This window comes from Haemaphysalis longicornis, unplaced genomic scaffold (assembly GCF_048455015.1).
Source record: "Haemaphysalis longicornis isolate Haplotype H1 unplaced genomic scaffold, Haemaphysalis longicornis Haplotype H1 scaffold_4, whole genome shotgun sequence".
In the NCBI taxonomy this organism is placed as follows: domain Eukaryota; kingdom Metazoa; phylum Arthropoda; class Arachnida; order Ixodida; family Ixodidae; genus Haemaphysalis; species Haemaphysalis longicornis.
In genome coordinates this window covers 3,730,155-3,743,657 of record NW_027526361.1, presented here as the reverse complement: position 1 = coordinate 3,743,657, position 13,503 = coordinate 3,730,155, and the positions used below count along the sequence as shown (strand labels likewise).

The 13,503-nt window shown below is 48.4% G+C and overlaps 1 protein-coding gene across 3 annotated transcripts in view; it reads left to right on the top strand.

Annotated features, from left to right (window-relative positions):
- The window catches only part of LOC144178126 (interference hedgehog-like), a 67,258-nt gene that overhangs the window by 29,735 nt on the left and 24,020 nt on the right, over positions 1 to 13,503 (top strand). For all 3 annotated transcript variants that reach the window (XM_077705671.1, XM_077705669.1, XM_077705670.1), the window contains exons 8-13: positions 3,456 to 3,611; positions 5,821 to 5,964; positions 6,037 to 6,129; positions 9,826 to 10,047; positions 10,496 to 10,671; positions 10,818 to 11,037. In XM_077705671.1, the coding sequence (XP_077561797.1) occupies positions 3,456 to 3,611; positions 5,821 to 5,964; positions 6,037 to 6,129; positions 9,826 to 10,047; positions 10,496 to 10,671; positions 10,818 to 11,037 (1,011 nt within the window). The remainder of the gene's footprint in view (positions 1 to 3,455; positions 3,612 to 5,820; positions 5,965 to 6,036; positions 6,130 to 9,825; positions 10,048 to 10,495; positions 10,672 to 10,817; positions 11,038 to 13,503) is intronic.

Here is a 13,503-nt window from a genome sequence, read left to right as displayed (position 1 = left end):
GCATAAGTGGCGGCGCAGGCTACGTCGCCAAAAAATGTTCAAGCAGTGTTTGACAGCGGGACGGGCTGTTATTGCACGCTAGTAATAATTATTGTTCATTTATCTGAAGTGAAATTTAATGCCAAAAGGGAGGTGGCTAAACATACCAATGTTACTCAAATTACGATCGTAGTGAATGTGCACCTTGGTAATTGCAATGGGAGGCCTGGTGGGGTGCGGCGACTTTCACCTCTCTTTGCGCAACTTTTGCCTAAGCTCTACACTTGTGCGTAATGCCGAGCCTATGTTTACAAAAATAACAATTTCGGCAATCACATGATAATAAAAATGCCTTGCGATTGCTTAGTTTTTCAATTCGATATTTTCAACAGCACTCCACGCTATCTATGCATAGAGCCTAAGAATTTAAAAATGGTTTGTAAAAAGGTAGTGCAGTTTGTACCTTGTGATACTCTGTTGGGAAAAAACTTTGTGTTATGTACATTCAAAACCGATTAAAAAGTGCACTTTTCTCTCGTGAGTTGCCAAAAGTTTGAGTTTTTAGGCTCCTAAGCTGACAATAAATGTTGTTCTGATTGATTGATTGTGGGGTTTAACGCGCCGACGCAACGCAGGCGATGAGGCGCGCCGTAGTGGAGGGCTCCGGATTAATTTTGACCACCTGGGGATCTTTAACGTGCGCCGAAATCTCGTACACACGGGCGTTTTTGCTTTTCGCCTCCATCAGAAAAGCGGCCGCCGCGGCCGGGAATCGAACCCGCGACCTCGTGCTCAGCAGCGCAACGCCTTAGCCACTGAGCCACCGCGGCGGGTATAAATGTTGTTCTGCTCCAAATCAAGGTTCTTCTGCTCCAAAATTGAGATTTCGCTGCTCCAAAAACTGCTCCCAAGTCTGATTCAGCTGTCTCACCCCTGCAAGTGCAATAACCAAAAGCAAACACTGTTCAGAATGTCTATTTAGCTTTTTCCTACACAATCTTACTCATTGCAGCATATAGTTTGAATGGTGTCTATTGTATGAGCGTTATTGTAACATTTGTTGCTCGTCCAGTAAAAAGTGAGCCCCCTGCAAAATAAATGTTGACTATTGATGGCTTAATGACATGCCAGCAAAGCATGATTTGGCTTAAATCTTTTAAAGCTAAAAAATATTTTCAGCTAGGGCTACGTCCCTTTCTGGAGAACTGTTTGTTCTGTTAAATATAATAACATTCTGAATAGTTTGGAAGTCCTTATTTCATCTTTTCTTATGAGAGTATAAGCTTCTCTTGACCAGTTTTTTTCTATCTTCCTAAATTTTTAATTCTGTGAGTAGTAATTCTTTTAATGAATGATGTAATTAAGCAGCAATTTTAGCTTAAGCTAGCGGGCTTGCAAGGACATTGATTGCCTAATAGTTGCTGCTGTAGAAAAAAGTACCCTAAACCCACAGTAACTTTGTCTTGGAAAAGGTAGAGTCAAGCCCTGCAGGCAGGTTACTAAGAAAAGGTTATGCACTAGGGGTTTGCAAATATTTGAAATTTCATATATGAATTGAATATTCTTCTTATTCCATACCTGCCAACTCTCCCGAATTGTCCGGGAGACTCCCGAATTTTGACCTAATCTCCCGATTGTACGAAAGCTATCTCAATCTCCCGAAAAGTGGCCGCACAGTAGAGGCGTTTTTTTTTAATCACGCGCGTACGTCAGTCTCTCCTGCTGCGACAGTTGTAGTGCTGCGGGAGAGCACTCGCCACTATATATATATATATATACTTCGCGTTTATTGTAACCTTACCGTAGAGTGCCGCTATAGACTGCTATAGAGTACCGCGCATCTGGGCGAAGGCCGGCCGCGAGACGCGCTTGCCACCGTACCGAAAAAAGGCGAGGGAAATGGTGCCACAACTTTCGCGTTGGTCTGTCGTAGCTGACGTTCCACGCATAGTTTTGTCACGAAGCGTTAATGCGAGTACTTCGATAGTGTCTGCGTTAATGCGGCGTGTTGTCACTTGAAATTTGTGCAACGCCGGCCACTTTGGAATAGCCAACTGCCAATGGAGATCGGTTGGCTCGGTGGAATGGGGACATGCGCGCCACGGCGGCGGCGCCGATCGAGGCGGCCGGGGCCGTGTGTGCGAAAATCTGTTGCGAGCGACCTCCGCAAGGATCGCTAGCTACCATCGCTGAAAACAGGTCTTTCATGAACGCGGCAGGCAGGCATCTTGCAATATGAGTCATTGTTTAGAGCACGACCTGGTTTGGAGGAACTGCGAGCGCATTTTGTACGCTAGGCCTACGCCGCCTGCCTCGGCGTCAGTTGCATGTTTTCCCCCGAGTTCAATTGTAAAATCGATGGCACTGTCAAAAGTAAAGAAGTACTTGCATTTCTGGACTCACACACAGCTGAGTTTCCGTGCTTCGTAACTTCACCGAAAGAACAAAGCAGCTCAAAATAAACATCCTTACCCCTTTCTGGTGTCAATCTCCAGTCTCAGTAATTTGCAAAAAAAAAATCATTTTCTTTCTCCCCCCTTTGCCCCCTCCCCCCCACTTCGGTCTCCCGAATTTTCATGTTGCTAGGTTGGCAGGTATGTTATTCGAAGTGTATTTGATTCAGAGAACGCATATTCGAAAACTTCCAAATATTTGGCCATGTCTGAATGCTCTGGAAAAGTGGCGAATAATTCAGCAAATAATGAATTTTTTTGTGTGCTACACGTTCTCCTAAGCATATGCATAATTGCTCAATTATAACACACTCTTTTTTTTAACGCACCACAATAACATTAACTAAGGAAAGAAATCATGAATTGATGCATTAATTCCTTCAAATTAAGGAAAACTCCATCCAGTGTGTCTTCGTAGGCATTTTCAGGGGCTGCGGTGTCCTCTTTCGATGCCGGGCTGATAGTGAAACTAGTGAAGGGAGGCTACACGGCCTCTGTGGCGAATCACGGCTCCGTGCGTGACTGCGTTCATGTTGAGTGCAACTACTTTAATTTTTTTTATTTCTGGAGGGTTCATTTTATCACGCATAGGGAATTCATTCTTCCTGAATATGTCTAGCAGTGAATAATTCATTATTCTGCACAACAATTTGAATGAGTGCATCACTGTAAGTCTACTCAAACTGCTGCAGTGTCTAATAAGCTATCGTTACTTCTTGTTTTGTATCTTTTTAATACTACACATATATTTGATATTCCATTCAATATTGGAAGTCAAATTTTTGCCTTATTCGTATTCAAAAATTTTAGTATTCGCACACTCCTATATTGCGCTGTATCGCCTATCATTGTTTTTTTGTCTCATAACCATTTTCTTATCTGCCAATTCCTTCACTAGGTAATTACCCAGTAAATTTCACTTGTATCCATGGGGGTTTCCATGCCAGGAAATTTCACGCCGTCCATTGTATCCAGTGTGGGTGTTGCGGGCTGCTCACGCGTGGTGCGTTGCTCGTTCTCCAGAGCCCCCCCACATAGTGACGCCACTGCAGAACCACATAGTGCGGCATGGAGGGGAGCTGCGGCTGCAGTGCTCTGTCCAGGGCAACCCTGTGCCTTCTGTCCACTGGCTGCACAACGGCAAGAGGGTGCACCACACGTCGCACATAACCATCTCGGGTGAGTGCCCAGGCTTCCTGTGCCACTGGGACCCGTGGAGGGAACGCGTGCAAGTCTGTGAGCCCGTTGGGATTGAACACAGAAGTAGTTGCAGTTTTCATTTTCTTGCCATATTGCTACGCTAGGGGTGCTAGGCAAAACAGTCCTTATTTTTCGTCAGTGCGGGTCGTTTGATTTTTTCCATTTTTCTGGTTTACTCTACGCTGTTCCTCAGAGGAGGAATTCATGCAAACAACATTTTGCCATTTGGCGTGCTATTCCAGTTGCGCCATGTTCTCCTGCAATCACGACTGCCATTAATAACACAAAATACCTCTTCATACCTGCCAGGTTTCCCGAATTTTCCGGGAGACTCCCAAATTTTCATGGTTTTGTACGATTGTACGAGCGAAACAAAAATCTCCCGAAAACGCACCCGTCTTTGGCCAAATCTTTTTCCCAGTCTGGCCACAATGCGCTGGAGGTATACCTGAACCCGACCCCAGTCAGCATTGTTATCAGTGAAGTGCTTAAAAAGCGTAATCGCCCATGCGCAGACGGTGAACCTGTTCGTCCCATTGTTAGTTTACTGTTGATGGAAGCGCAGCGCCACCGCCGCTTTCATTTACGCACGAGCACGGCCGTTCTGGACGGCAGTTCTGAAGATTTAGCCAGTCTCCAGTGGTGTAGCTTGTTGTTAGTTTAGATGAAAGAACAAAACAGTTCAGTTCCTGCTGTTTTGTGTTGCGCTTGCACTATTTCCAAGACTTTCTGAAAGGGGCGGCGGCAGCCACGTCGAACACTTAAGTGGTGTAGCTTGTTGGTAGTTTGGACAAAGAAACCATTCATTTCCTGCTATGTTGTAAGTAAATAAAAAAAGGTCTGTAAGGTTACCCATTCTGTTGTACAACCCCCCCCCCCCCCCCCCTCCCCCCTCCCTCCCCGGTCAGATCTCCCTAATGCCATCCCGGCAAACCTGGCAGGTATGCCTCTTTATAAGTGTTTTATCCGAGAAATAATTTGTGCATTCAACTGTAAGAAAATCTGGGTGTCTGTACTGTAAAACCTCTGTGATTTGAACCTCTCGGGGTGGGGAAAAATACCGTATTTACTCGCGTAATCCTCGCACTCGCGTAATCCTCGCACCCCGAATGTGAGCCACCAAAACTTGAATTTTTTGGTTCCTCGCATAATCCTCGCACCCCCAACTTTGCAGCGGCGAAAGTTGCCTGCTCGCGAAACCCGCATGGTGCACGCGCTCTCCAACGCACGCCCTCCCCCGCCGCCTCTCCGTTCGGCGGAGAGCGCTGTGTATCCAAGGCCATCCAGGCGCCCTAACAACCTGCATGGCTACTCCCTAACAGGCGCCCTAACACGTTACTATATATAGTGTACTAGAGTACACTATAACGCTACTCACACCGTCCTTGAGCCGGTTTCGCGCATGTTTCGCGTGCGCGCAACTAGACGGTGTTCGCGCAGCCCGCTGTCGTGTCGTCGTGTCGCCGTCGTGGTCCCGCCGTTGAGCGGCAGCAGTCAGTGAGTCACTCGCGTCAGTGGTGGATAGCTCGCTGCCGTTTTGAGAACTTTTTGATCTAATTGTTTTGTGCTTGGTGCCGCTTCGCCATGGGGAGGAACGCCAGCTACACTGCCGCTTTCAAATCGAAAGCGAAAGAGTACGCGATCGAACACGGCAACCGTGCCGCAGGCAGGCGCTTCGGCGTCACCGACTTCAACGTGCGTTACTGGAGTAGGGCACGCACATACGACGACGAGATAAGGCGCGCGCTAGAAAGCAAAGGCGGCAATTTCATGATCGCTGATCGACGGGAGACTGTTTACGTTGTAATGGTGGTGGTGGCAAAACGTTTATTGAGCTTAAAGGGAGCGGGTATAAGGGCGTTAATAAAATAAAAAGAAATAGCTGCTGTTGGCAACACTGAGATTACCTATACAAAAACTGACCGCTACATTTAGCGGGATTGGCATAAGGCAAATTGGCAACACTGTGCACCGGATTTTTTTTTTTTTTTTTTTCGCATAATTCTCGCACTTCTAACTTTGCATTGACTTTTCCGAAAAAAAAGTGCGAGGATTATGCGAGTAAATACGGTATCTGTATCATCCTAAACTCGCATCATCAGAAGTAGTACTAAACAAGCAGATAAGTTCAAAGAAAAGATGTATTTGTTTTCCTATGCTGCACATTTTGTGCCTTTTTTGCTTGTAGAAACTGGCATCCACATCAGGACGATGGCCAAGCACCAGGGAGGCATGTACCAGTGCTTTGCCAACAACTCCCTGGGCACTGTCCACTCGACTGCCCACGTCTTTGTCCTGGCACAAAACGAATCGCACATTTCCGACAAAAACGGTAAGTCGATTGCTCGCTGCGCTGGCCACGTCGAGTGCTCGTGTCTCTGTTCACGTTTCCTCCTCCTTCCAGACGAGGACGAGAACGAGCCGGACAGCATCAATGGGGCTGCAGAGAACTCGGGCAAGCGCAAGGAGGGCCACAAGAGGAAGAAGAGCAAAGGAGGTTGGGTTCCTCTTTTGAGATCCTGAAGGGGAGGTTGGGGGCTCCGTTTGAGCCGCCAAGGAGGCTTCCTTCTTGGCAGGAAGAAGACTCGCGGAATAGCGAGGAGTGGCCAGATTTGGTGCTGCAGTGACGTCGTATTCTGGGCACGCGTGGCATCGGGTGGGCCATAGAGTTTCTCACTCGCTTACCTAGAGTGGAATCTGGCGCTAGCGTCATCGTGATTCAGCAGAAGCGCTCTACGCCTCCATGAGTGCCGCCATAGTGTGTAGTTCGGCCGGAAGTTCGCCGTGGCATGGCCGGCAATGACTTTGTGGCTACGCAAATTGAGTTTTTGTTTAAAAAGTTGCTCCCAAAAGTGCCGCTATCAACAAATTTTGTTTTGTGTAAGGCACTGTGTTAGAGGGCTTATGTTGCAAAACAAATTTGGGGGTTACAAAGAAAAAAAAAAGTAGAAGTCCTGCCTTTGGCTGACGCTGCCAGATACAGCGGGCTGTCCCGGATATATTTTTAAATTATTACATACTCTAAACTGGATGAGGTTTTCTTTGATTTTTTTTAATATTTACCTAGCTGAAAAAAAATTATTTAGATTGTCTAAATCTGTGTTCTTGCTCCCTCTCATTAGTCTCATTAATCGTATGCTACGCGCCTTGGCAGGCGATGCAGATGCAACATAGAGATGCAGGAATGATGTAATCGCGTTGTATTTATTTGTCTAAGCAGGTATAAATTAACGTAGAAGTGAAGCCTGTTACTGCAAGTAAGTCTTCAAGTACGCGCGCAAAGCATTATGAAATTGCATGAATGCTTCAAATGGCAAATAAATACTGGCTTGTCGAGTTGCTATGTATGTTGCCCCATTGCGCCTGCCAAGGCAGTGCATGCTTCAAAGAGTAAGTAAACGCAGCGGCGGCGACGAGCGATGCGAAAATCGTAACTGAATGTGTGCAGAAAACGGATAGTGTGGGCTAGCGTAGCTTATTTTGTGGCTGTAGTGTGGGCGGCGGCGGCAAGTGGTACGATGCGGTATATAACAGGCCGCTGGGACCCTCGCTTGCTTTGTGCTGGCCAAAAGCAGCCCACAAACGGGCGGCAGCGGTGATGCAGTGAACTGTAGCGACGACGACAGAGGACATTGGCGGCAGCGTATTAATTTTTTTTCTCTTGTTGCTGTCACCCAGTGCATTCTGCTGTTGTACCTTTTGAGTTACATTTTCGACGTCGCTTGTTGCCGTCACTGCATGTGATCACCCCTTCATCTAAGAAACTCGCCGCTATCGCGAGCACTTAAGTGCTAATCACACTGTTATTTAGGCATATCAGTGATAGCCACTGAATGCCAGAAAGTGGCATCCGGAAAACGAAAAAGCATACCGAAAACAGAACTATCAAGCACTTCGAAGCCGAAAAGCCTAATCCATAGCCCTTTGTACTAGCCACTTGCTGCCAATCCGATTCGCACACCACCCACAATTCCCATGTCGGCGTGCGATCGCAGCGACACTTTCCGCTCTAGGTGATATTGAGAAACTCTATGGGGTGGGCCACCACGAAGAACTCGGTTGTCAGTGGGCTTGGCAGCTTGTTACCATTCCGGTGGTCCTACCAAATGGCAGTAGAAGCCCTACTACAACCGCCCAGTTACGTTTCTTGGAAGAGGCTTGGGTTGGCGGCTACCAGTCGCACAAACACATTTCCATGACATCGCAGAGAAATCGCCCAAAAGTGGCTAGGGAGTTGCCACTGCTTCATGCGTTTTCTGCAGTATTTTGATTATTCGTTTGAAATTCATGATAAAATTGGTGCCACTGTTGCATATGTCTTCTGCAATGTTTCGATCACAGTGGAACCCTGATAACACGATTTCCAAGAGACTGTGCCAAAGCATCATATGACTAGGGTGCACGAACAAAATATTAATGTGGTTATCAGCGAGCACAATCTAGAGCAGCAGCACCATAAGGAAGGACGCGTAGAAAAAAAGCTTGAAGTAGGCTTCGGCAGCCTAAGCATAGAGGGCGCTGGCATAGGCAACGATGGAGACATCAAAATGGTGGCCGCACTATTATACCGTCTATGACCGCTGGCGGTTTGAGCAGCTTCTTTCATCCCTATTAACTGCTGTCAACCGCAGATTTCACCGCTTTTCTTTCATTTTAGCCGTTTAAGAGTTAATGCGGGTACTGAATATCTTCTATGTAGGCTCTGAGAGGCAAAATAAAACGTGCCTCGACCGGAATTTTGTTCTTCCTTTCTTGCCGTGACTTCGTTACATCGGAAGCGCCACACGAGATTACTTCGTAAAATCGAGATAAACATTCAGGCATTTTGGAAAATTTTGATAGAAAACTTGAAAAAATTCGTTATATCGCGAATTTCGTTAAATCGAGGTTCGTTATATAGAGGTTCGACTGTATTTCTGTGGGGAGTTTGCCAGGACTGCAGTGATCTGTCGTAAGAAGAGAGTCGTCGTAAAACCGGGGGACATATAATCGTGGTTGGAAGTTTGCGATAAAATTAGTATCATTGTTATTGGGGCTAAGAATTCTTTGCAATGAACCAAACTTGTAATTTGTCTTCATGGCCCATTTGAGGAACACTGAAGTGAATTTGCTGAAACGTTATCTACGGAAACGTTATCTACGGCAGCATTGTGCTATTAACCCATGTAATTCATCATTCGATTATTTTGTAGAGGTGTAGAGCCTGCCTAGGCTTTCCTGTAATGGATGGAGGGCGGCAAAAGTGGCAGCACCGTCCCCTGTATCCTGAACCGCTCCTCTACTCGGTCCTCCAGTCGAGGAAAACCTTGACAGCGATTTTCACGTGTGGAAGCATTGCAATATCCTCCACTCAGCCAAGTCAGGGAAACATGGGGGGTCAGACTCTGAATACGGCCACGTGTGTCATTCGCACCTGCCACACCAACTGCCGCAATGATGCCGCTCTTGTTTGAAGGTTTGAATTGTGTTTTAATGCTATCTCGGCCCTGTTCAGTTGTGCAATTTTTTCAGATTGGCAGCTGCTTATTATAATTTTAAATCGTTTTATATTAACTTTTTGTTTGTTCTGGCATAGGTTGCGCAGGTTGAATTTGCAAGAAATTTACTCAATATAGCCCTGCGGACATGCGAGTGTGTTGGCACGGCGACGTCTGCAAAGCTCTTTTAAATGTTCTTTTCTCGGTTAATTGTGCTTGTGGTCCAGCCGAGAGCCAAAACATGGCCTTGGAGCACTCTAAACTCTAGCCGGGTAAGTTCGTCGGGCAGTATGAATTCACAGAACAACAAGATGAGGGGCAGCGAGACATTAAACAGCCTCGTGGGCATCGAGAGGGTTGAACTCGCCAAGAGTTCTGGGACAGCCACGTGCAGGGGCTACTGCAACTCAGTGAGTGCAGCACAAACATGGGCTCATAGGACGTTCACGTCAAACATGAACCTCTCCTGTCCTGCGAGACTTTGGCAGAGGCAGTGCTGGTTGCAACACACACACACACCGGTTTTGGACAGGGTTTGTTCCCGCCGCACGTGTACGAGGGCATCCTTGAGTGGAGTCGCATCCCTGTAGTCGTGCCTTGCGCAACAGCAGCGTTGTCAGTCATCGCCAGAAGGCCTCTGGAGGCAGCAGCGGGTGTGGCGTACGGGCACCTCCCGAGCTGGTGGCCGACCTCCCTGCCTCGCCCCTGCCCCCCAGTGAAGCTGGTGCTGCCCTCGCGGCCCGAGGTGTCCCGCCTGTCGGAGAGCTCGGTGATGGTGCGCTGGAGCGTGCCGCACAACGACGGCCTGCCCATCTCCTTCTTCAAGGTGCAGTACCGGGACGCCGCGGCCCCCGCCGCCGCCCACGCGCACTGGAAGACCCTCGAGGAGGACGTGCCCCCGCATATCCACTCGCACGCCATCGCGGGCCTCAAAGCAGGTGGGTCAGTGCTCGGCTTGGAGCGCACTGGCAGTGCATTGCATTTGGCCACTGTTTCGGCAGCCTTTTGGGCTCCAACAAAGACTGCTTCAAAGCTATATAATGAAAATTTTCCTTGAAAAACTGGGGTGCACTTGTCTCCTAGAATGAAGCTATTACCTGACCAAGTTCTAGAGTTTCTGTTAGTTCGAAAGTGCTTATTTCGTACCTCGAACCCACTTGTTCCCACCTGCAGAGGCACATTGGTAAATCCTGGTGACTGCTGAGACAGCCCAAAGCTGTCGATGTCATTTCTGGCACTCAACGTCTTGCTTTTGCTTCTGGTCTTTGCGGTGTAACTTTAATCATTCGTTTACTCACCGCAACACGCGAAAAGAAGCAGACTACGTGCGGTTACTGCCTCCATGCATGTTCCTCAAAGTCGCCTCTTCCAATTTTGCATCTGCAGGAGGAAGGTACCGGTTTCGTGTCGTGGCTGTGTACTCAAACAACGACAACAAGAATGGGCCCAACTCGATCAAGTTTCTTCTGCACAAAGACCCACCAAAGAGGAAGCCCACACAGGGACCCGTAATTCGCCGCATCAAGGCAGAGAGTGCGTCAGCCATCACTCTCTTCTGGGAGGTGAATGGCAGTTTTTGTTCTCCAGCAGAGCTTTGTGCATTAACCCAGTCACAGAGAGGCGTGTGTCTCAGCATCTACTGGACTGTGGTCGAGTCATATCTCCCGCCACGTGGTAACAGCAGTTTTGTTCCTTGTCCACGGCCCAGTACCCAGACCTGGATACGGTCGACGTGGAGGGCTTCTACATTTACTATCGGCTGACCCAGAGCGCAGGCGACTACCTTAAGATCACCGTGGCTGGACCCCACACGCGCTCGTACACAGTGAGCTACCTGCTTCCGGACACCTCCTATGACATCAAGATGCAGTGCTTCAATGTGGCCGGGGCCAGCGAGTTCTCCAACATATGCACCCACAAAACAATGGGTGAGTCTTGTTTCCCTCTTCTGTGGAAGAATTCCACTTCATCAGAGTAGCGCAAAAACCCAGAGTTTCGTATATCTGGGGTTGTGGGCCAACGAATTCAATCCCAAACGATGAGTTCGGTTGCGATCCAGTACCTCGTTCTGTTTCGGGATTTGGAAAGAGCAAAACGGTAAAATACCTCCACTCGCACAAGGCATTTTCTTGATTTGTTTCTAGGTTTTAGTTACACTTCCATGTAAGTACATGTTTAAATAGCCTCAACATGCATCAAATTTTAGTGGCTTAAACTGCATTGAAAATTTCGACCTCTTGAAAACCACATTTCCTTAGAGTAGCCGAAAAAGACGGCAAGATACAAAATACAACCACCGTAATATGCGCATGCACGGCACAAGCGACCAGCAAAAATAGGTGATTTTGTACTTGAAATTGAGAAGAGCACGGCCACTGTGGCCAGGCTGAAGTGACGTCGCAGCTGACCAGTGAGCTGAGCGAGCGGCCACCCAGTTGGAGCAAACCGTGCGCTGCAGTCCTAGGAGAAGTGTGCTTTGCGGAGCTCGACCGGTTCTTCTGGCTGACCGGCGGACCAATCACTTGAATGGCCCTAGTGTCACTGCCACTTCAGGGCTGTTTGCGCGATCCGCCAGCAGGTGTAGCGACGGAGCTATTTTAAACGTTTCCTCCAGAGCCACACATCGCACGAGGCTATCAGTCATGTCCCACTTGGTTTGGGGTACATACTGTGCGTCCAAAATAAATTTGTGTCAGGTGAAATTTGATTGCAGTTGGAAATTTTATTGCAATGTAGTAAAGCTCTCAGGTGACATCAGCTGCATGTGATGCTGTTTCAACATGCATAGCCATGCAGGCGAGCTTTTAGATGCAACGCTGAGAGCATCTCTTGTCGGCGGCCCTGTCCTTCCTGCGTGCGTCCGTTGTCCGCAGCCTTTCCACTCTCCGCCTCTCCTCTCCGACAGCGAACACTCTCTCGCGAGGGGCATTGGTTTGGATTCGATTGGCTTGGCTTGACTTGGATTAGATTGGATTAAAGTGGATTGTGTTGTGTCATAGCTGCGGCAGACGCACTGGCGCCGGCGCGTGCCCAGGTGAGAGCGAACACACTCTCTCAACATCTGTAGGTGTGCGGCCAGCGCGCTCTCACTCCGCCGGTGGACGGCGCTGCGCGCGGTGCTGCGCATGTGCAGTACCCTCTCTCTCCGCGGTCTCCTCTCCTTCGGGCGCGCTGCGCATATAACCGGTGCGCCGCTCTCCGGCGGCCTTTCAGTCGACGGTTGCTCTCCGCTTGCGCTTGAACCCCCCTCAGCGTCGCATCACACCAGGGTTCCCGCGAGGGGAGGTGGGCGTAATTTTTTTACTAGGGAAGAGACTACAGGGCGACAATGTGTTGAAACCTGTTTTTCTGGGCTTCACAATACAGTCGAGTCCACGTATAACGATACCATTTAACAATATATTGGATATAACGATGAACAGCAGTGGCACTGTCCACTTTTGTATGCATTCTATGGTAAAATAAACCACCTATTACAATGTTCCAGTGCCGTGATATCGGATCTAACGATTGAATCCGGTTACAGCACGCACTGAAAATTTGACCTGCCTCCAGATATCCATTCAGACGGCATGCGCCTCGCATCCCTTCCACCCCTCAGAAAACGAGCACAGTTTTCCTTCCGAACTCCCCTCCCGGCGCCTTTGCTTTGGCATCGTCCACTTGCCCGCTCGTGCATTCGCCTTTGTTCGCCTCTTTGGTCACATGCGCACCGCTTTGAATTTGACTGGCTGCCTCTTCAACTGCCTCCGTTTTTCTGCAGAAGGGACATTGGGGCAGATACTTTAAAAGCAGCAGAGTGCCTCACTGAAGAGGCAATCTGTGCATGGATGCGTGCTGTGCACAGCGGGGACGGTGACGCTCAAGCGACGCGATTACACTGCCTATTCAGGTAGGGTCTTTGCAGGAGGTGATACAGTCCCTCAGGGACTTCGCTTCCGCCAAGGACTTAGGCGGAAACTATCGGCACCATTGCTCAGCTAGGTGAAGCATCTATAGAGGCGCTTGGAAAAGATGTGTGCCAGCTTCGCGTGCAGCAAACAAAGCCCACTGACCATATTATCTTTTCTGCAAATAAGTAGTAGTAGTGCGACCTTGCTTGTATGCGAATAAAATCGTGTAAGCTCCGCTTCTTTTTTTTTTTTTTTTTTTCGCAACCCGCCTAAAACAAGTGTTAGTTATAACTACAGGCTTTCCTTGGCACTTGGGTATACCCCTCGATTTTCTTGCCATATGTCATGCTACACAACCTCAAGTTGGTGCTATGTTAGCCACAAGATGGCGCTAGCCAGTGCTTTCATCATCACCACCACGGCGAATTTTGTTTTTGGCGATTCTGGACGTTTTCATAGCTGCTGGCTTCTTCAAATAGTGCAGGTAATCGGCAGATTAGC